We start from the raw sequence: 21,837 nt of genomic DNA, 5'->3' as shown, positions 1-21,837 counted from the left end.
GAAAGTTCAGGTTTATATTTCTTTAAAATTTGTTGGGTAGATGCAATGGACAATTTTGAAAAATACTTCCTTAACTTTATTACTAACAACATATTTATTATAATAGGTCCAAATCAAATTCCAATTGATATTCCCAAAGTGGTTATTCCAATAATTTTTGCATCGAACAATGTGTCAAATGTCTAAAATATCTATTATTGCACTTTTTATCCTTTATGTCAATGCCATTTAATAAGACATCCGTTCTAAATGTTGACTGATCATTTGACACATTACTACTCTGCAGCAGTCTTATATAACCCGTGGGTATAGCATCAAACACTGTGCTATATTCCTGTGCAATTATTGGAATATTAAACTTCATTAAGAATTCTGAATATGTAAGTAAGTGACCATTGTCAATAATCAGCTGGGAAATCAATAAAATGTTGTTTTGGACCCAATTGGGATAAAATATTGACTTGTTCTTATACTTTACATCTTTATTATTCCATATCACATGTTTGTGGGGTGAAAAATTGTGTTTATAAATAAGAAGTCAACATAAAAGAGCTTGCCTATGAAAGTTAGATAGCTGAATAGGGATTTTATCAATATCAGAATTTCACTTTAGTAAAAATTCAATACCACCAACTTTTTGAAAAGTAAAGTTTGGAATAAAATACCACATTTTATCTTCATTTATTGTATAATGTTTAATCCAGTTCACCTTGAAAATTATATTAGATGTATGGAAATCAAGAACATTCAAACCTCCTTGATTGTATGGATTACATAAAGTATTTTTATTTAAATAGTGAGGCATATTTTTCCATATGAAATTGAATAATGTAGAATCTATTTTCTTAATAAAAGGTTTTGCTCCTCTACCATCCTACAAAAAAAACAACTCGCAAACTGACCATAGACTGTATCTATGGAACTGACCACACAACCTAACTTCTCACGTATGCAGTACTGCATATGTACACAAGAGGGAGGCAGAGTGCTACTGTATTTTTTAAAAAAAAGAAGAAGCTGAACATATCACCACCTGTGCACAAGGCAGAGCAAAGAAGACAAGACTTAGTTGAGATATGAAAAAACATGAACACAGAAGATGTAGTGTGACTTTAGCAGATGTTAAGCATTAACTGTTGTTTTGAGTAGGATATTATGATTTGATTAAGAAATTCACTACAGAAATATTGCAGTGATTTATTACCTTAGGGACAAACACTGGATGTACTTCAAGTGCTTCTAAAAAGATGCACCTGAAGCGGGTTTTCATCATTCCAAAGGCACGCTCAATGATTGTGCGACCTCTGGAATGATGGTAATTAAACCGTTGCTCTGCCATGCCTCTCACTGGCCTCTTATATGGTGTGATAAGGGTCAGGGGTTCCTGTAGACATGGGTAGCCATCATCAGCTAGGAGGAAATACCCAAGTCCCCCTAGTGTAGATGGGGCTGTTCTTCAGGATGCGTGCATCATGCACACTTCCTGGGTAACCCACAAAGATGTCCATAAAGCGACCCTGATGGTCACAGACTGCCTGGAGCACCCCAGACGGGAAGAGTTTCCTGTTGTTATAGTCGTGACCATCAGGGCCGCCAGGACATTTAATTCTGATGTGGGAGCCATCTACTGCCCCTGCTGCCTTAGCAAATGCTCTGTGATGAGCCAACCGGGTACTGTGGTAATCCACCCCCGACCACCTGGAGCTCCTCCTGTGTGCGGGGGAAGCGGACAAACTGAGGCAGCACAGCCACCACCTCATCCACCATCCTGTGGACAACTCTGTGGACGGTGGGTAGAGGCATTCCAAAGACCCTGGAGACAACTCGGTAGGCTGAACCGGTTGCCAGCCAGAACAGGAACACGAGTGTCTCCAGGGTCGGGCCCCATCCGTGCTGCCTGTCCGTGTTCAGGGTCACCATCACCTGCTGCATGGCCTCTCTGCCCAGCCTGAAGTCAGGGCGGGTGTCCTCCCCTCCGTAGTAGGCTACCTCTGCAGCACTGGCACTGTGGCATTAATGGCACAGTAATGCCGAGCCTGTGCAACATGAAGAATAGAGGAAGGTTTATGTATGATTTCAGTTTGTTTGTTGTTAAACTATTTTTTGTTGTTAAACTATTAAAGGGGGGGATTTAAACTTGTTCCCTTTAACTGGGTCATTATCAGCATCGGTTCACCTTATCATTTTTACTTCACATAGCCTTTTTTGTTGATCACATATATTACCACCGCATTTGTTTTAAATGCTAGAACGTTACCAGTCAATAAACTTAATGTTACGTTACAACAAAACAGTAAAGCTAATAGTATAATAGTAGCCTAACCTTAAGTAAAGTAGTAGCCTAAGTAATAGTAGTTAGGCCTAAGTATAATCACACGCTACTATGGCATTTAAGATTTAAAAAATAAAAAATAAAAAAGATGCTGAATCAGGAGCTAATAGGCTAGCCTATTAGTGTAACGTTACTTATTCACCCTTTATTCTTGTTTTAACGTCACTTACCATCCCACATCTTTGATGGCAAAGGTGGCGACAAATGAACCTCCTCCTCCTGCAAGCAGCCTGACCCCGATGCTCCCTCATCATCTCCATCTCCATCTCAGCAAAGATGCTGAACAGCAAACAAATTAGTAGCACATCCATTTCTGTCCACTGTTGAATTGCAGCGCCGAAGGCGGGCCTTTTCACTGACGTAATGACGCAATGACGTGCACTTGCTAGCCTGTTCCATTGTACGTGTTCTCCGAATGCTAAGGAGGAGCCTGGCCTAGCCTCTGAAGGATCCTTCCTTGGTAGGACTAGTCCTACCAAGGAAGGATCCTTGACATTGAGAAACGCCTAATATTTATCCCCATATACTAAGCCATGCTTATAGGAAGGTAATTATTATATGTTTTCTATATTGCTAAAATACTAAATCCTATTCTCTGAACCAAATGCTCTGTGGCCTAAACCCATTTGTCGAATCAATCACTCTTTTGGCAAAACCCTAAACACATTCTCACTCGCTAAAACACATTGTGATGCACAAAAGTTTAACACAACTACACAGTTGTCATCGTTTGCACACAATGACTCAAAATTGTACACACGTTTCTAATGAGGTGATCAAACTAATTGTAGAGAGCCAGCTCAGAGACGTGATGCTGAGGCAGAATACTGTAAATCTTTCATAAACTTTGATTTTGCAGTTTCACAATATTTTTTTTGTGTAGCCTACTATCATGTGCTTTTCATTTCGTTTTATTTGTTCTTTGGCCTTTTGCAGTTGGGCTACTGTATTGTTCTACAAGTGTCTAATATACACACATTTACTGTAATATTGTACTGCACTACTTGCAGTGTACAAGATATTCACTGTACAAGTTGTGATATACTTTTAGTTTTAATTGCAAAATGTGTTTACTATACGTTGATTTTGCCTGAAGATGGTCTAGTACCGAAACGTTGCCTATTATTAAAACTTTATTATTTGCAAGTTAGACAGTGTGCGGGAGTTTTTCTTTCCCACTATATAAAATAAACATTTTTTTCTTTTTCTTTTTTAGGTAATGTGTAATGAATGCTCTGTAGTGTTAAGTTATTGACTGGCTATGTGTATGATCTGAAAGCGTTGTTTGATTTTGACAGCAGAGTCAGGTGTTTTGTGAATCTATTGAGCAGTATCTTCATTAAATAACTCACGTCAAATGCCAGTTGCAAACGGATGCTGTTAAACAAACTGATATTCCTGCAGTAGGTCGTCGACCTCTCTAGGTTGCAGCAGCTCACTGAGATGATGCTGTCTATTTCAAAATGTTTTAACCATTTCGTCCCACCATGTGTCGCTGTTGTCTCCCACATCTTCTAACCAACTGTAAATGCTGCTCCATGCATCTTTCCTTGGTCGTGACTGGACTGCTGATAAGTAGTTGACATTTCAGAGCTCTCCTTGAGATGCATGATACAGTAGGCTACTGTTTAGGCTCAAATACTCCTGGTCAAATCAATGTTGGCAGTTAAACTGCTAGGCTACTGTTGAATCCTGAATGGATCAGGCTGCAGATTTGCATTGTGCATGGGTTCAATTTTAGCAGGCTATATGTAAAAAAAAAAAGATCTAAAACATACATTAATTAGGATGAATTGAAATTCGAATTCAGTTGCGGTATGCTAGTGTGAAAATAGTTTCTTTTCACGAGTAAAATTAAATAAAAACGAGATTATAACCACAGTGCATTTTGGTGCTTTTAGCCTTCGAAATAAATGCACCACTCTCAGTCAAGTGTGCATCTGGCTAGGGTTCGCCAAGGATGTTTTAATTCGAAAGTCACAACCGGAAGTAGTGTTTTAGAGTTCGATTGACATCAATTTCGGCGCACAGACATCCTCTCTGCACTCCGCGCTCTGCGTGTGTGGATTGAACGGCGTGTGTGCGTATGTGTGTGTAAACACAGCTCTGTCGGCTCATGTTAGAAGCGAGGGCCAGTTCGGTCTGACTGTAGAAGAAATTACCAGGCTGAATTGTGTTCGGTGACCGCTCAGATGAGGAGATGGCAGCCGAATCGACCCGGAGATTCACCAAGAACCTGCTGAAACCGGGGACCGCGGCGGAGATACGGCAGACGGCGTGCAACGCAGTCAGACACTCCGCAGTGACGGTGAGTAGTAGACCCGAATGAATTGTAAAAACATGGTGGTAGTGAAACATGTATCACCACCTGTGGGCCCGAAGCTTTTACAGCTCTGAGCTCCGCCACCAAAGCTTTACATCTGCAAGTGAATTAGATTTGGTCTCATCATCTCTGTTCCAGCCTCTAACCGCACCACTGCACCGTAGCTCTGGCAGATCTGACATTGGCATTCATGTTGCATCTTTCTTTACAGTGCAGCACCGCTGTTCAACCTCTGTCTATTGATCCTGCAGGGGGGACAATTCAATACGTTTAAATGGACAATGCTCACTAGTTGCAACAATCGCCACATTTCTTTCCACTATTGAACGCGCTTATTGGCTGGCAATGTGGCTATTAAGTCGTAGAGCCTATCGTATTCCCTTGTGGGTTGGAGTTTATTTCAGTGTGGCGGGCTGGAGTGAATGGAATGCAGTAAATGGCTTGGTAGTAGGATAGTGGGATGCGGCATGACAGGCAGCGGTTTACATCTGCCCAGCTGTGCACAGAAACATGGAGGGAGGAACAGAGAAGGGAAAGAGAGGGAAGTGAATTCGACCTCCGGTCTTGATTTACGACGAATTCTATGATCAGGCTATTTTAATATCGTGAGTTGTGAAATGTATGCTCCGTGGGTGTGTCACGCTTTATAATGAGAGGCTCTGATTGACACTTAAGATAGTGGGAGGAGGGGTCGTCTAGGAAAAAACAGCCACACACACACACACACACACACACACACACACACACACACACACACACACACACACACACACACAAGGAGAAGGATTTGTGTTTTGATGATGCCCTTTTGATTCATCTGGCAGAGGACAAATCCTCTACCTCACGTTTTGTGTGTGTGTGTGTGTGTGTGTGTGTGTGTGTGTGTGTGTGTGTGTGTGTGTGTGTGTGTGTGTGTCCATGCTGTAGAGATTAGCATAGAGAAAGGTCACTCCACTCGAGTCTCTTTGCTGCTATTCTCTGCATCCTCGTCACTCTGGTGTTAGTGTGTCAGTGGGACACATGCTTAACAGAGCACAGTGAAAATTGATTGGAATAAAGAGGGAAAATGTAATATTACTGGGGTGCATGGCAGAAGACAGGATTAAAATGGAAAATAATTGAATGATTGAAACCTTGCTTTTTCCACTGGAAAATACAATTTTTCCATGAGCAGCCAGATGTTACCACTGACAGGGGGTCAGCTAAAGAGAGCAAAATACAACAGAATAGCATGAGCCGTAAGAGTACAAGTTTACAGTCAGTATGCATTTGTCATGTCGCAAAATAGAGTACACCAGAACATTGATTCCCTTATTGGTTGTAGAAATTGACTGGTGGGTCACCTTGTGTTGGTATCGTTTAGGACACTGATACACGCATTGCACTGCAGAAATAACACACTGAGCTCCATTGCCTTGCCTAAAGCACTACAACTGAAGTCAAACATTGAGTCTGTAGTTTCTAAACAAAGAAAATGACTAGTTTAAAAAACAAAAAGGAGTGAGAGATATACAGGAGATAAATGGAGAGAGATAGTCACTGAGTGCATGAGAACATGTACAGCCAGAAAACAAGAGGAACTTCAGTTGCCTCATGTCCCTCCATTATAACCATGTTGTACAGTATTAAGCATAAGCAGTTATGCTAATCAAGACATTTAAGCCCCCATTTATTTGTGGTGTACAATCCACATGTAATTGAGCTGTATAGGCCTATTTCATAGAAGGCATTTTGACATGTAACAGTAGAAAACACAGGTTTAAAAAATAAATTTAATGATGGCTTAATTTCATTTATCTGCTTCAGTTTTAGGTTCCTGGTATTGTGCATGGTATTAGTTACACCTGTGATTTTCCTGCCATGATAAGTACACATTTTGCTGTGCAAAAGGTGTACAGTATTTAGTTGTGGGACATGTGGATGTTGGGTTGTGTATGCAGAGAATGCAACTCTACAAAGTCTGATGCTCCAGATGTATTGCTACAGGTACCAGTTCTGCACAAATGCTCATGAGTTTTGCTTCAAAAGTGACTTAATAACTTAGGATCATTAATACTCTTGGCTCTATATAAAAAAAAAAAATTGGTGGATTAAATACATGCTGAATTAGGGGCGGCCATATGTATAACACCTACTGACCAGAACACCTAACCAATTCATAAAAAAAGTCTGAAGTTGTTTTTCTTAAAGGTGAAAACTGAAAAGGAAACAACTTGTTTCTTTGATTTACATCAGAATGTGCAAAGACTGACTGGTTAGTTTCTGCTCCTTCCTATATGTTGAAAAAGCCAATGTCTCTAAAGATGGAAGAAATCCATAAATTATTTCAAGGCATTCTATCTACTGATGGATGAAGAGAGAGAGAGAGAGAGAGAGAGAGAGAGAGAGAGAGAGAGAGAGAGAGAGACTAGATAGTAGAGTACACGTGTGTGCACAGGTTTAGTTTAGTTTAGTTTTAGTGCATGTGTGTGGACGTTTTTTGTCAGAGTGTGTTATTATATGGCCTTTGTTGGTGAAAGAAACCAGGTCAGCAGAATCAGGCCCTATGGCATAACATTCAATGAAGCGTGAGCCTCTTTCTCTCTCTCTGACCCTCTCTCTCTTTTTTTTTTTTTTTATAGTAGCCAGTTTTTTCCTCATTCACTTAACCTCACCCCCCGAATCTCTCCATGCCTTCAATGTTTCAGACTTTCTATATTGGAGTTGCTTCTAACTAGGCCTGCACGATATTGGAAAAAACTTACATTGCGATATTTTTTTCCCCCTGCGATATGTATTGCGATATGAAAAAAAGAGGACATAAATAGCCCTATTTAGAAATACTAAATCATTCTCAACTACTGGGGTGATTTTGTAGGGGAGTGCATCTACAAAGAAAATAAAAAGGAAAAAGGAAATTTTCTTATGTGAACCAGTCTTTGTTGAACTTTAATGCTTTACAAAAACCAAAGCAAGTAAGCGCTGTGATTACTCTTCTGAAATGATTTTGGAGAGAGAAATTAGGAAGAAATACACTGTTTGACTGACATGACACTATTGTATTCACATAATATCAATCCAGGCTAAAGTGAATGATATTAATAATGCATGTTGCTTCCTCTAAATGTCAGGTTGTGGTCGACTAGCGGGGCCTGCTTTGGTTGTTTGATAAATTGATTAAAATTGATCATGATTGTTGGTTTGCTGTGCATGTAGAGCCTGCATGTCACACTCTTGCAACAAACTGTGTATCCAAGAGCACTTAAATCAGTGTAAATGACGTTATATCAGAAACAGACTGCTGTTGTAGATTAGTGTTACGTTTCCAGCGTCGCAGCTCCGAACCATAACGTTAGTTGGGACAGACGCCTTGTTTCTTTAGGCTAACTATGTTAGCTTTAGCCTGGTTAGTTGCAGCTTTCTGCGGTCAAAAATGGCCGTGATATGTCGTGATTACGTTGCATTAATCAGGTGATTTAGTTTGTCTTTGCAGTGAACATAAAACACTGACTACCGTAGCTTCACTACCCATGGAAAAGCATGTGCATCACTGTGTCGGCGGCAGCTGCCGCTTACGGTACTTTTCTACACACTGGAGAGCCTCATTTCCCACCGTCGGACTAACGTTACGTCACATGACCACCTGTCTTAAAGGGGAAGGGTCGGCCGGTAACAATCATGGAAAAGGAGAACTGTGAAAGTTTACTTTTTTTATCAAGCAGCAAAGAAGTTGTAGCGTCAACATCGCAACGTCCTGCGATGTGACTATCGCGCATGCGCACATCGCGATGTAGACGATGAAACAAAATATCGTCCAGCCCTACTTCTAACACTGTCTTCCTATGTATTTCTTACCATTCCACTGCTCTGCATGGGTCCTCAGTCAGGTTAGATCTGAGTGTGTGTGTGTGTGTGTGTGTGTGTGTGTGTGTGTGTGTATGGGATCATGAGTATAGCGTACATGATACCTGGTAAATCCCACTGGTGCATGCTGCATTTTCCTCTGATGAAGTGCTCTGTGAAAGCAATCACTGCTTTCTGACTACTTCACTGTTTCTTATAGTGGTCAGCCCACCCATCCCCAAATATGCAGAGAGCATGGACGGGTAAATAGATACAAGAATGAAGGATGTAATGGTGGTTGAGTTTCTTTAGTTTTTAAAGCTACAGTTTGTTGCTTCAGTGACCATGAGATCTTTTCCATTACATCTTTTCTGGCCTCTGTCTGGCTCTGAGCTGCTGGACAACAAAAAAAACAATGGAATTAGATATAAAACTACATTGAAATATCAAGCATATGTTAAATATATAAGATAATGAAGCAGGATTTGTATCAATCATGTCTGAAGTGTAGAATTTACATCACATTACCAACAAAATTAACAGTATTTTAGACCCATAACTGCTCATTATTGGCACCAGAGAGTGAGTGTTTATTAGGACTCTCAGCTAAAGTGAGCAGCATAGCAGTGTAGACACAAGTGCCATTCTTGTTGTGACTCTGGCTGCCTGCTGGGATGAACCACATGTCATACCATGCCTCGAGGATGCCGGCCACACTCACCACACAGCCAGAGATTAGGGCCAACATACCCACCCTGGCATCCCACTGTAGCTCAGAGTTTATTTGCCCAGTAGCATAGTGTTGCTTGTATGCAGTCACCCTCACTCGTTGCTTAAGGCCATATGCATTGCTCATGCATTTTCCACATGGTATCCCAATGTTTGGTGCTATACTATCATTGTCCTGTCTTTCCTTTGGCACCAGCTAATGCCACATCTTGCACTTGGCATCCTTGGTGCCCTTATGGTACTAGCTTCACGCTTGATCACATATTGACTATTTTTGGTGCCCAATCCCAGGCTCCAGGCATTTATTGGGAATTTTCCATTTAGTTACAAACCAGTGTCTGTTGTCCAGTCATAGAGCTGGAACTGTAATCCCATAATGTGAAGGTATCAAGTGTGTGTTATCATTGTACCAGTTTTTTTTTCCTGATTCAGCTTAATAACTACAAATCAATTTAGGATTTTTTATAGTGCTACTGACTGTTTACTGCCATTGGCTATTTCAAGTCTCCGCAATTTTTAAAAATGTTTTATATCGTACGTTAATCCTTCGTGGCATTGATTTAACAAGGTGCTGGAAGCATTCTTTAGAAATGTTGGCCCATATTGATAGGATAGCATCTTGCAGTTGATGGAGATTTGTGGGATGCACATCCAGGGCACGACGCTCCCGTTCCACCACACCCCAAAGATGTTCTATTGGGTTGAGATATGGTGACTATGGGGGCCATTTAAGTACTAAGTGAACTCATTGTCATGTTCAAGAAACCAATTTGAAATGATTCGAGCTTTGTGACACTTTGTGCATTATCCTGCTGGAAGTAGCCATCAGAGAATGGGTACATGGTGGTCATGAAAGGATGGACATGGTCAGAACAATGCTCAGGTAGGCTGTGGCATTTAAACGATGCCCAATTGGTACTAAGGGGCCTAAAGTGTGCCAAGAAAACATTCCCCACACCATTACACCACCACCACCAGCTTGCCCAGTGGTAACAAGGCATGACGGATCCATGTTCTTATTCTGTTTACGCCAAATTATGACTCTACCATCTAAATGTCTCAAGAGAAATCGAGACTCATCAGACCAGGCAACATTTTTACAGTCTTCAACTGTCCAATTTTGGTGAGCTCGTGCAAATTGTAGCCTCATTTTCCTATTTTTAGTGGAAATGAGTGGTACCCGGTGGGGTCTTCTGCTGGTGTAGCCCATCCGCCTCAACGTTGTTCGTGTTGTGGCTTCACAAATGCTTTGCTGCATACCCTCGGTTGTAACGAGTGGTTATTTGAGTCAAAGTTGATCTTCTATCAGCTGGAATCAGTCGGCCCATTCTCCTCTGACCTCTAGCATCAACAAGGCATTTTCGCCCACAGGACTGCCACATACTGGATGCTTTTCCTTTTTCAGACCATTCTTTGTAAACCCTAGAAATGGTTGTGCATGAAAATCCCAGTAACTGAGCAGATTGTGAAATACTCAGACCAGCCCGTCCGGTACCAACAACCATGCCACGCTCAAAGTTGCTTAGATCACCTTTCGTTCCCATTCTGACATTCAGTTTGGAGTTCAGGAGATTGTCTAGACTAGAATGCATTGAAGCAGCTTCCGTGTGATTGGTTGATTAGATAATTGCATTAACGAGAAATCTTACAGGTGTTCCTAATAATCCTTTAGGTGAGTGTACATCCATGTCTGTCCAGACTTGTGTAATACATGTAGCGAAGACTTTGAAGGTATTTAATAAAAGGTATTAAGTGTATGTTTTACCGAAACATGGATTCTTCACACACATCTTCAACCCGGCAGCACTGAAGATCTATACAATCACCACAGTTTCAAGGTGGGCAGTGGGCACCCAAGATTAGTGTCACCAATTCAGTATCTGACCAAATGTGAAATATGGTCACAATCTGAGTTATGATGAGTTATGGTGTTGAATACTGGCCAGTAAAGCATTTTTGCAGAACATTATGATGTCACAGTAAAGCTGACCTTTTTGGTATTAAATGTCATCACTTCCTCATTTTTATCTTACCAGACATTTGTGCGGAATTGTGTCACAATTAGTGTATGAACTGTTGAGTTATGGCCAAAGGGCTGAGGTATAATTAAGTTCAGTTAAGATCATTCTGTTAGTTAGTTAGATAGTTAGATCATTCTAATAATTCTGTCAGCAATGTCTGCTCTAAGAACTGCCGGGAAGGTAAAAAGAAATCACTCTAAAACGAATGTAGTGCTTTGGAAACTGGCTGACGGTGAATAAATGTGACTTAGAGTTAATGGGCTTAAACATGCAAAACCCTTTGGTCCTTTACCAATGCGGTTCACCTCCATGCTCATGTGCATGCTCTCCTCGCCAGAGAGCAGTGTGTGTTCTTTCGCCTTAACACTAAAAAGTGACCACATATAGAAAGCACACTCACACCGCAGCATATAGAAAGAAGGTTCAACTTCAAGTGCATTTCTTACATGTTTTATATATGACCCATAGCTTCGTGGTGTTAATATTTCATTGGCCTTCCTTTAACTTGTCTTTTTTATGTTTCACTCACTCGCATGCTTTATGCCAATTGTTATGTAAGTCATCTCAATTTACACTTTGGGGAATTCGTCTTGTTTCTTCCTTTTTTAATATGTTTATTATATGTACCAAATACACCTATGCAAATTCCATGCAAGTAAAAACTTATTTTGGTAATAAATATTAGTCTGGTTCTGAAATAAAGGAAGATGGGATATTTCTGTAGATTTGTTAAGTGTCTCCTTTCCTTTCTTCTCTCTGGGAATAGGGCTGTTATTGACTTGTCTCATTACATTAGTATAATGTTCTCTACTTCCTATTAATCTATATACATCAGCCTTAATTTCTCTGTCTTCTGGGCTTATACTAGTCATGTTCTGTATGTATGTTTCTGTTCTTCTAGTGAAATACCACTACTGGGCATGTCTGTCTGTCTGGAGCTGAAATGTGTGTCACAGTGTGGAGTAGTCGTTTGTTGGTGGGGGGCACCTCCCTACCCAGCGCGCCCCAGTGATGTGATGTGTTGCTGGTGTATGTGGTCATTGGGGGCACATGCTGTCAGTCTGACTCCGCTCTCTCCTCATGACACATCGTGTCGACTGCCTGGGATGCATTGTGCACAACTGCTGACCTGCCAGCATGCATGTATATCAGCCTAATATGCCTGTCTGTCTGTATGTGTGTGCCTGTGTGGTGCTTGTGGTTGTTCTAAAAAAAAAAAAACATTTTGGCTTTGCGTAAAAGTATTGTAGCATGCATATGGGTTTGTAGCATGGATGGTTTGCAGCGTGGTTTTATCTTGATTTGACCACAGTGGGCTGCTGCTCTGTTTCAGAAAGAGAGCTGTCACGCTAGCTGGCAGCATGTAACACCAACTAATATGGCCGTCTCATGCGACTTAGTCAAACTGATAATGCTGAAAATCAATTGTCCCAGAGGAGAGAAACCAGTTAGATTACCAGTAATTAGTCTAGTCTCCCAGAGCCGTGCCTCTGTTACCACGGCAACAGAGAAGGGTCAATTAGGATGGAATTCTAACAGGAAGCGCTCCTCGCATATCTCTACTTTTTCCCTTCTAGTATATCTTATTTCATCTGATCTACTGCTCCTCTGCTCTCACGCTCCCAAGTTATTAAGTTAAAAATGAATTAAGCTGGTTTGTGTCATACGCTAATATGTATATTATAAATACATGTATATTATATGTCTTAATATGTATTATCTACATTATATACTTATTGCTTTAATTGTTTCTCTAACCCGCCTCCTTCAACTGCTTACGGAACATATCATCTACTGTGATATATTTTTTATTTATCTATCTTGCTCTTCTCTTGTGAGGTCATTGCTTGCACGATGTCAAGTCTGACAGGAGATCTGCACTGATCCTGGGTGATGATGATAACATTTCACTGGAATTGTACCTCGTACGATTTCATGTGACAAATAAAATTGATTGATTCATCCTGACCTTTCTGTCACATGCCTCTTATTGCATCTGGACAGAGCATGGTAGGACAGGAGTGGAGCTGGAGACAGAATCAAGCTTATAATTGGGCCAGACATCACCAGTATTGCCGTGTCATTTTAAGAGAGCTAGATCGTAAAGAGGGGAAAACCGAGAAGAAAATGAGGGCGGAAGGGTGAGAAGAGGATGAGAGATTCGGTAGATTGTTCTCATCCCCCAGACGAGATCGCACTGAGGCTTCACTGCAGATAACTTGTCCTCCTATAAACACTATGTCCTGTCTGGGAGTTTGTGTGTCTAATCACAGGTTTAGCAGGCAGTTGTCCAATTGCATCGCTATGTGTAATTTTATATGTCAGGTTGTCTCATATTACTTAGCATTAATTGGCTAATGTTTGAGTGTACATGAAATTGTGAATATCTTTGTGCTATATTCATAAATGTGCACGCTATCAACTTTTCAGGTCCCTGTAGACACTCATGTAAGTTTAACAGTTCTTAAGAAAGTTATAGTTTCTCAACATTCCAGGCCAGGAAATTACAAATGCTGTGCTGTTGTTCATATGTTTTTGTCCATAGAGTTGCATATGAAGCTGCTTTACAAATCAACAGAGGCAACATCTCCTTATCTGCCAATACACTTATTCTCTTACAGAAGTTGGGCTTTTGAAAATCATATCACAGTCTTGATTGTATAAATTAAACTGAAAAAAAGAGACTCTCCCACCAAGAAGAATTAAGAAAGGAGCTTTTGTCCTTCGACATTACAATGGAACTATTAAAGTAGCACTTTGCTGAATAATTATCAGGATTTATAGTTGAGGTGGTCCACCTCACCAAGAATAAAGACCACCTCCGCTAATACATACACATACGCATAATACATCAAATTAAATATAACAATTTTTTATGAAATAAAACTCTGAGCCAATTTTGCACAACAAATGCTGTATTTTGAGTGTTGGTGTGGTCACTGTTTAGGCCAGGTCTCAAAATAAGATGGATGATGATTCCCCCCCCTTTGCTAAACAATTTCCCAGGGGAAACCCTCATTATACTGTAGCTTAATTAGCACTGATACATGGCACTATATGACATTTCGCATCTGTGTCAGCTCGTGGGTCTACTGCTTCCTGACCTATTGATATCATATATCATATACTCTATACTGTATGTGTCAAACCAAGTTGTGAAAATGTCACCTCTTAGATTGTGTTTGTGCAAGATCTGACAATGTGGGACAGGATGTCATGCTAGCTGTGTCTCCTTCTCTCACACCATACATTTTGAGTCTCTGAACAACTCCGCACGCAGCTTTTCTGAGAAGCCACGCTGTGCAGTTCTTCAGGGCGTCTTCATCATGTGGCGCAACCTAAATGTGTGTTCATATCACTTCACGTATTTCATCAGCATTGTGGCACTTATTCTCTTCCTCCCATCAAACCTCTCCTCACCATGTCTCCCCCTCTATTCTTCCCTCTACTAGCTCCCTCCTATATTTCACTTCTTACTTTCTGCCTGCCTTTGCTCTGCTCCCTCTCTGCCTTTTTTTCTTCTTCTTTGCCTTTTCTATATCTACATAGATTCCCTAATTGCCTACACTTCCTTTCAACTCCCTCATTCGCTCTCAAAATCAACTGGATTACATTCACCCAGCTCCTCAGTTCTCACTCCTTGTCATGTTGAGTGAATGCTTCTAGTGTCACCGGTGTGTGTGTATATACATGCAGACAGGAGAATAGAGAAAGGGATTAGAGGAGATGAATAGCTCTTTGACATTTGTTATGACTGAGCTGCAGACGACTCAGCCGTGTTTGCCCGATAACAGTAGGACCGTGCACTGCCAGGCCTTGCTGTGTGTCTGTCCCCATCTTCTCAATGACTCATTCAGAAAGGACAGAAATAAAAGCAGAGCAAGCACATGAAAAAAACAAATCTGAGCCTGTCACTAACGTCTCTTGCTGAATTCCCCCACTGTTTGAACTCTGCGTGAGGCTGTGCAATGATCTCACTAGTGTGTGTGCTGGGTGTAAGCGCAGGAAATTTGTTTTTTTCAATATGTAACCTCGTAATGTCACACTGCCAGTTGTTGAATTGTATTAGAAGACAAAAAGTCTGTTTAGTCTAGGTAGGAAAAGTGGCTAGAGAGAAAGTATTTGTCTGTCTTTAATGCCAGTGTTTGGGAGAGGTCACATCAGAGGAGAGAGAGAGAGAGAGAGAAAGAAAGAAAGAAAGAAAGAAAGAAAGAAAGAAAGAAAGAAAGAGAGGTCCCCGGGGCTCCATGTATTGTGCCAATGTACGTTTACAATAGGCTCTTTGGAGAGGCTTCACAGCCAGTGAACTGCTCCATTCAGACTTAGCTGACTGGGCCTTGCCTCACTAGAGCTTAACTTTTATCCCCTCTTTCTCTAAAGCTCTCCATCCAGTTTCACCACCCTGCCCCGTACCTTAATAGACACCACGTCAATTCGTACATCCAGACTCTTTTCAGGGCCCCCAGGGAAGGGGTAAGGAAGGGGGGGGGGACTACTTCACATACTGGACTAAGAATAGTTCAGACTCTCTGCGAGTGAATTGCAGTGTTGTGTCTCTCCCTCACTCTGCATTCCAGAGTAGGAGGCCTGAATATGCTACTGCCATTACCGTCCGACCCCCATGCCCTGCTGCCCTTGCCCTGTTGTATCTGCACACACACACACAAACACACACACACAAACACACACACACACACACACACACACACACACACACACACACACACACACACACACACACACACACACACACACACACACACACACACACACACACATACATACTCATACACACTGTGTGGCAGTCATACGTGATGTGGACTTTCCCTCATTAACTGTCTTCACTGGCTGGACAGGATGAGACAAGCAAGGATGTAAAGAGAAAGTGTAGTGTCCACCATTTGTTCAAGCCGTCCTCAAAGTCTATACATTTTAAAACCGAACCGTGTTTTTTGTTACATGGTGGAATCCTCTTAGGATCTTTTTGTCCCTTTTTCCTCTGTCTGTCTAACTGATCCCTGCTGGCTTTGATCATCCCGGCTGACCCGCCATTAATCCCATCTGATCGTGTATGTCCTCTTGGCCCTGGTGTCAGAAAACAAATCTGAAAGAGACAGAAACAAGCAGCCATTAAAAATATTTCATCAGCAGCAACCATTTCAGTTACCCACATCCATCCACACACACATGCATGCACACACATTATTATGTCTGCAGAGCCTGGGCCCCTGTTAGAAATAAAACAAATAGTTTTCACTTACAGATAGTAATGTGTCTCTTGAGTATCAGCGCACAAGAAGAAATAGCTGGCATAACTGGCCATGGCAGAAGATAACTGGATGAAAAAATGCCTATACAAATATAACTGTTATCAATATGCTCAGTTGGTGAAACGCTTGATTCAAATATGTATTCTTCAGTTGTGACTTCCTGGCACATTATCTTTTTGACACTACTTATCTAAGGGCTGGACAATACACTGAATTTATTACATTTCTGATGTTAGGGATCTGTACTCGAATCGCAGTTTTCAATAAATGTGTGTAAAATTACTGACAATGGCTACAAAAACCAATGACATCTAACCAGTATAAAAATAATGCACTTTTGCATTTATTGTTATCCAAGTAAATCAGGTTGAATTTCAGGTTCAGCCCTAACTTATACCTTTCTGAGTTATTAGGGCTCTTGAAGGTGTATCACAGTTTTTTTTCTGCCGAGTTGCAGGAGTGAAGATAGATTTGACTTAAAGATGCCAGTTCCACTTATTGCTATTCCATCTGACAGACAAAGAACGCGTTCACTCTCTGACATGTGTCCCACAGGAACCATAGCCCCGAGCCAAAAACACTCAAGAAGTGAAGGGAGTTAAGGTGAAGGTAAAGAAAGAATACTCAGTTCCATGATTGTCTGTCATGCTTGTGGATGCTCATGTTAGCGGCAGGAGTCTGTGGGATTTCTGTTTTGGATTTGAAGCCTTTCTACAGGTCTGCGCTAGCTCACTGTATGTGTATGTCTGCCTTTGTATCTTTCTGTGTGCGTACATCAATTGTGAGTGCCTCACATGGCAGCCAAGGAGCTTATATAGGATCTGCAAAAGAAATAAGTGGAGGAAAAAAGCACCAGGCATAGAGATAGACAGAGGAATGGTTTTGAGTCTGGGGGGGGGGGGTGAAGAAGGCAGGATAATAGATATGAAAACACATGAGGAAAAGTCTTCAGAACAGCTGCGTCCTCGGCCTAAACTGGGACCTCAGGGAGAGGGAGCTGTGCTGAGTGGGCGTCTGGTAGATAGTTAGCGCTGGTGTGGAGGTTATACAGGGGTTACATGTAGGCTTTGTGTAGGTGTCATATGTAGGCGTCACGACTGAATGATTTATTGCAAACTGGGCATTCTAGTGGGCTTTTTTTTCACTGTGAGGGTGTATATTGGGGATTGGCATAAAGTCTTATGATTTATTTTTCACTCTGGCTGGAATGATGAGACTCTTATAACCATAGTAGCTTCATCATCCATTATGCTGGTATGTGTTTCTGGCATGTATGCATAAAAGTAAATATTGGCTTGGGCCTTATTTTTAGGATGAATATGGCAAGTTCAGAGTGAGGACACATGTATCAAGCTAACAGAGCTACAGGAAACAGAAATCATTAGGGATAATTGCCTGAGGAGTATTTACGGTTTCCGAGCAGACATGCAGTGCAAGTAGAGGATAGTTTGGAGTATTTTAGAGTTTGACTTGGCCAGCATGAAGGTCTTATTGATTGGAGAGTGAGACTAGCTTACCTGGACAGGAAACAGGAGAGGCCTAACAGCTGTGCAAGTGGCCTAGATAAGATCACAGAGAAACAACAGACATGGCAGATAGACATGACTGTGCTGAAAGAGAAATCATGACTACTGGTGGTATTTATTATGTTGCTGCAGTACTCTTTCCAATAATATCAGGTTTTGATGAGATACTGGCAAAAACCTCCTCCCTCTGCAGTGAAGGGTCCTTTTCTGTTTGTAATTAATTGGTCTCTCTCTTGGACGGAAAATCACGATTTAAGGAAAACCTCTTTTGCTCTGCGTGCTGCTATTACCTCAAACCTTCCCTGTTGTATGAGCTGTGTTTCTCATTTTAACCGTAAATAACAACATAACAGCACTGAATCCGATTTTAAAAGTAAACCCTTGCTTCCGTACAAACCAAAAGAAGCTTTACCTCATAAAGGATGGGTATTATCGCAAATATTTATAGCAGTGAGCATATGAAGCTGGTGACCTCAGTCGTCTATGCATGACTGCTGAGGCCTGAGACGGGATATGAGGGGGGGTGGTAAGGGGGGCCACGTGGGAGAGTGAATTAATGAGGCACCAGCTCTGTGACAGTACAGTAGCTGTGTGTTTCTGCTGCTTTTTGCTGCTGAATGGATGCTAAATAATACCAGTCTACTGCTTTTCACCTCTCACAGGCCAGATTCTTCATGAATGTGTAAGTCAGTGAGTGAAAACGAAAAAGGGTAGGTAGACAGGTACAAGTTGTAGTTTTATTGTTCTTACCACCTAGGGCTGGGCAAGATATAGATATTACATCGATATCGATATATGAGGCTAGATATTGTCTTACATTTTGGGTATCATAATATCGTGATATGACACAAGAGTTGTCTTTTCCTTGTTTTAAAGGCTGCATTACAGTAAAGTGATGTTATTTTCTGAACTTCCCAGACTGTTCTAGCTGCTCTATGATTTGCCTTTACCCACTTATCATTATATCCACGTTACTGATAAATATTTTTCAAAAATCTCATTGTGTGAATATTTTGCGATTCACCAATTGTCAACCACAATATCGCCACAGTATTGATATTGAGGTACTTGGTCGAAAATATCATGATTTTTGATTTTCTCCATATCACCCAGCCCTATTACCACCATTAAGTCCAAGCTACGGAGTTTCACAGAGTAGATCAAGGAACAGAAGCATACTTGCAACATCACAATGTAGAAGCCAAGCTTGTTTCCCAGAGCTTTCCCCACATTGTTTAATATTGGATGTTAACCACCTCCACCAATATCATAAAAACTAATCTACTTTTATTTATTTTATAACAAAATTGTACATTTCATTAAAAGGAGCAAATAGCACGCTTTTAATGATGAGTGTGACTACTAATCCACTAATTACATTCACCACGAGACAAGATGTATCAACATCTGGGTGGCTTACCACCTGTGAAACGGTTCCTGAAACAAATCCCCTGATGTGGAATGTAATCCCGTCTCTGACATGTACAGTATCCTACTTATATTTAACGAGTCCATAAATTATGCAATAAACAAACAATACATCTTTATTTATTAACATTTTTAAAGGTAAGGTAAACTTGTATTAATCCCTTTAGGGAAACCCATGTGTCATAAGTCACCTGAATCAAAGTAGTGTCTGCTTCCAGTTACTCTCCCCATGATTACTTTTACCATTTAAAGCTGCTCCTCTGTCAGGCTCTATGTCAGCTAATATGCTGCCTGATTGTCTGTTATAACTATATGCACAGATATACTTTTCCCCTGAACCATGGTGTGTGTGTGTGTGTGTGTGTGTGTGTGTGTGTGTGTGTGTGTGTGTGTGTGTGTGTATTTGTGTTTATCTCCACTAAATTGTTGGAAAAAGTACAAATACTGTAAAAAAATAAATAATAAAAAAGAGTTATTTGGGGGCTACAGTAGGTAAGATGGATGGACAGGAGAAAAGGTGTGGTTGATTGTTGCGGGTGGCTGGGTGAATTTTAAGAGGGAGGTGAGTCTTAGGATAATGAATGGAAATTTTGAACAATGCCCCCCCTTCCCGGCAGTTGCTACTCACTAACTTCCCATCTCCCATATTCTCCACCCCATCTCCCCTTTCTTGCTCCCTCCCCCAACATCCCTCCAGCCTCAGGACTCTAGTTCTCATTTAAAGACATTTTAACAGCTTCCTTTTCTAAACAAGCCAGCTGCCAGAGGACCAGATAGTATCTCAGCACAGAGCGCCTCCTGGAGGTCATTCATTAAAGACGTGGCAGTGAGGACAACTGCTACACTGAGGTGTTGACACCAGCACCCTCTCATCCTCCACACAGCCTGCTGTGCCCATTTCTCAGCACTAGATGGCATTGGCAGTGTGCTGTGGTTCTAAACTCTGTTTTTCCTGTTAACTCCTCCAGGGAAAGAGCTCAACCTGGAGCAAGATATTACACAGTCTTCAGGTTTACAGCATGATATTGTTACAGTCAGGTTGTACAAATAAGTCATGATTTGGATTCATATTTGCAATTGCATTCTCGCATGCAAATATATCGGCAGTGTTTGCGTTAGGAGGGCGATCCATTGCATCAAACCAAGTGCTTCTAATTTCCTCCATTAGGTCGCTTCAACAAATAAACAAGATAACTGTGCATCATGTGACAGGCAGCCACCTGCAAAGGGGGCAGAAAGAAAAACAAATCGAACATGTGAAAGAGAGACAGAAGAGTGATACAGTGAAAGCGAAAGCTCTCAAGGAACAACAAAATCAAGAGCAAAATGAGTCAGAATCAAGAAAACCCCTCCAGTTCAGACTAATGTCGTGCTTGAATGGAAAAAGTCTTACATCTGCTCTGTGGAACGTTTTCAGATACAAAAAATGACAGTCAATAGCACACACTTTCCAACACTATTTTGCCACAGCTGCAGCACAGCAGGCTAACGCCATAAATGTATACAACCACCTGAAATAACATCATGAAATACAATATGATGAAACTCTCAAGGCCATGAAAATGACCAAAAAATGTCTCACCACAAAAACATCTGACAATGTACAGGTGCTGTCTAGTACAGAGGGATTTTAATAAAATGTTTTCTCTAATCAATTCTTAGATAGCCTACTTTGATTGTCGTTTTATTTTGAATTATGCATCTTCTAGAGTACCTGGTGCTCAGTTTAGATATTTGTCTGTCTTCCTGTTTGTGCAAGAGACAGTGTGCTGTGGTGTTGCATCCGCAGGTTGAGGTTTTACTGAGAATGGCACATCAGGATGAGTTTGAGACAATATTAACTTGTCTACTAGTCAACTACTGTAGCAACACCGGAACGTTGGAAACAATAGTCATTGCAAATGCATTGAGACATGTTGAGCTTCAATCTCAAGTCTTCTGAGCAATTGCAGAAGCACACAAAGAATATTTAGTACATTATTTGCAGTGGAGTTTTTAAGAAAATGACTCCAGCTTAACATAATCTGAAAGTTTGCAGTCTCCAGATTTCTCCATTTCTGCAGCCTGTCAGAGAGAAACCCTATGTCTGAGGCCAAACTGTAGTTTGCTGAGAACCCAGCACCCATGAGTGACAGCAGCCTTCCTGTTGTGGTCACCATGGAAACAGGAGAGTGTTTTCCCAAGTAAACTCACTGAGGCTCTGCACCACATCAAACACCGCTGCCGTGAGTCAGCCTCCAGCGCTACAGGGAACCTAACTATAGCAGAGCTAACTGCTTACAAGGCAGTGTGCAGGAGTTTTAATGGACTGTGGTTGCCCAACTTGGCCTAGTTGGCTGAAGTATTTGAAGTCAGTAAAACTGCTTATGTTTGTCTCTTGTCTAAA

At 41.2% G+C, this 21,837-nt stretch overlaps 1 protein-coding gene across 1 annotated transcript in view; it reads left to right on the top strand.

Moving 5' to 3' along the window:
* Positions 1-4,370: 4,370 nt before the first annotated feature.
* Positions 4,371-21,837, top strand: part of dock10 (dedicator of cytokinesis 10) — a 69,439-nt gene continuing 51,972 nt past the window's right edge. Inside the window, exon 1 of the mRNA XM_078246201.1 lies at positions 4,371-4,640. Within this exon, the coding sequence (XP_078102327.1) occupies positions 4,533-4,640 (108 nt within the window). The 5' untranslated portion in view covers positions 4,371-4,532. The remainder of the gene's footprint in view (positions 4,641-21,837) is intronic.

Source organism: Sander vitreus, chromosome 3, assembly GCF_031162955.1.
Source record: "Sander vitreus isolate 19-12246 chromosome 3, sanVit1, whole genome shotgun sequence".
In the NCBI taxonomy this organism is placed as follows: domain Eukaryota; kingdom Metazoa; phylum Chordata; class Actinopteri; order Perciformes; family Percidae; genus Sander; species Sander vitreus.
The sequence above is the reverse complement of the archived record's forward strand: the minus strand, read 5'-3'. Positions and strand labels throughout refer to the sequence as shown.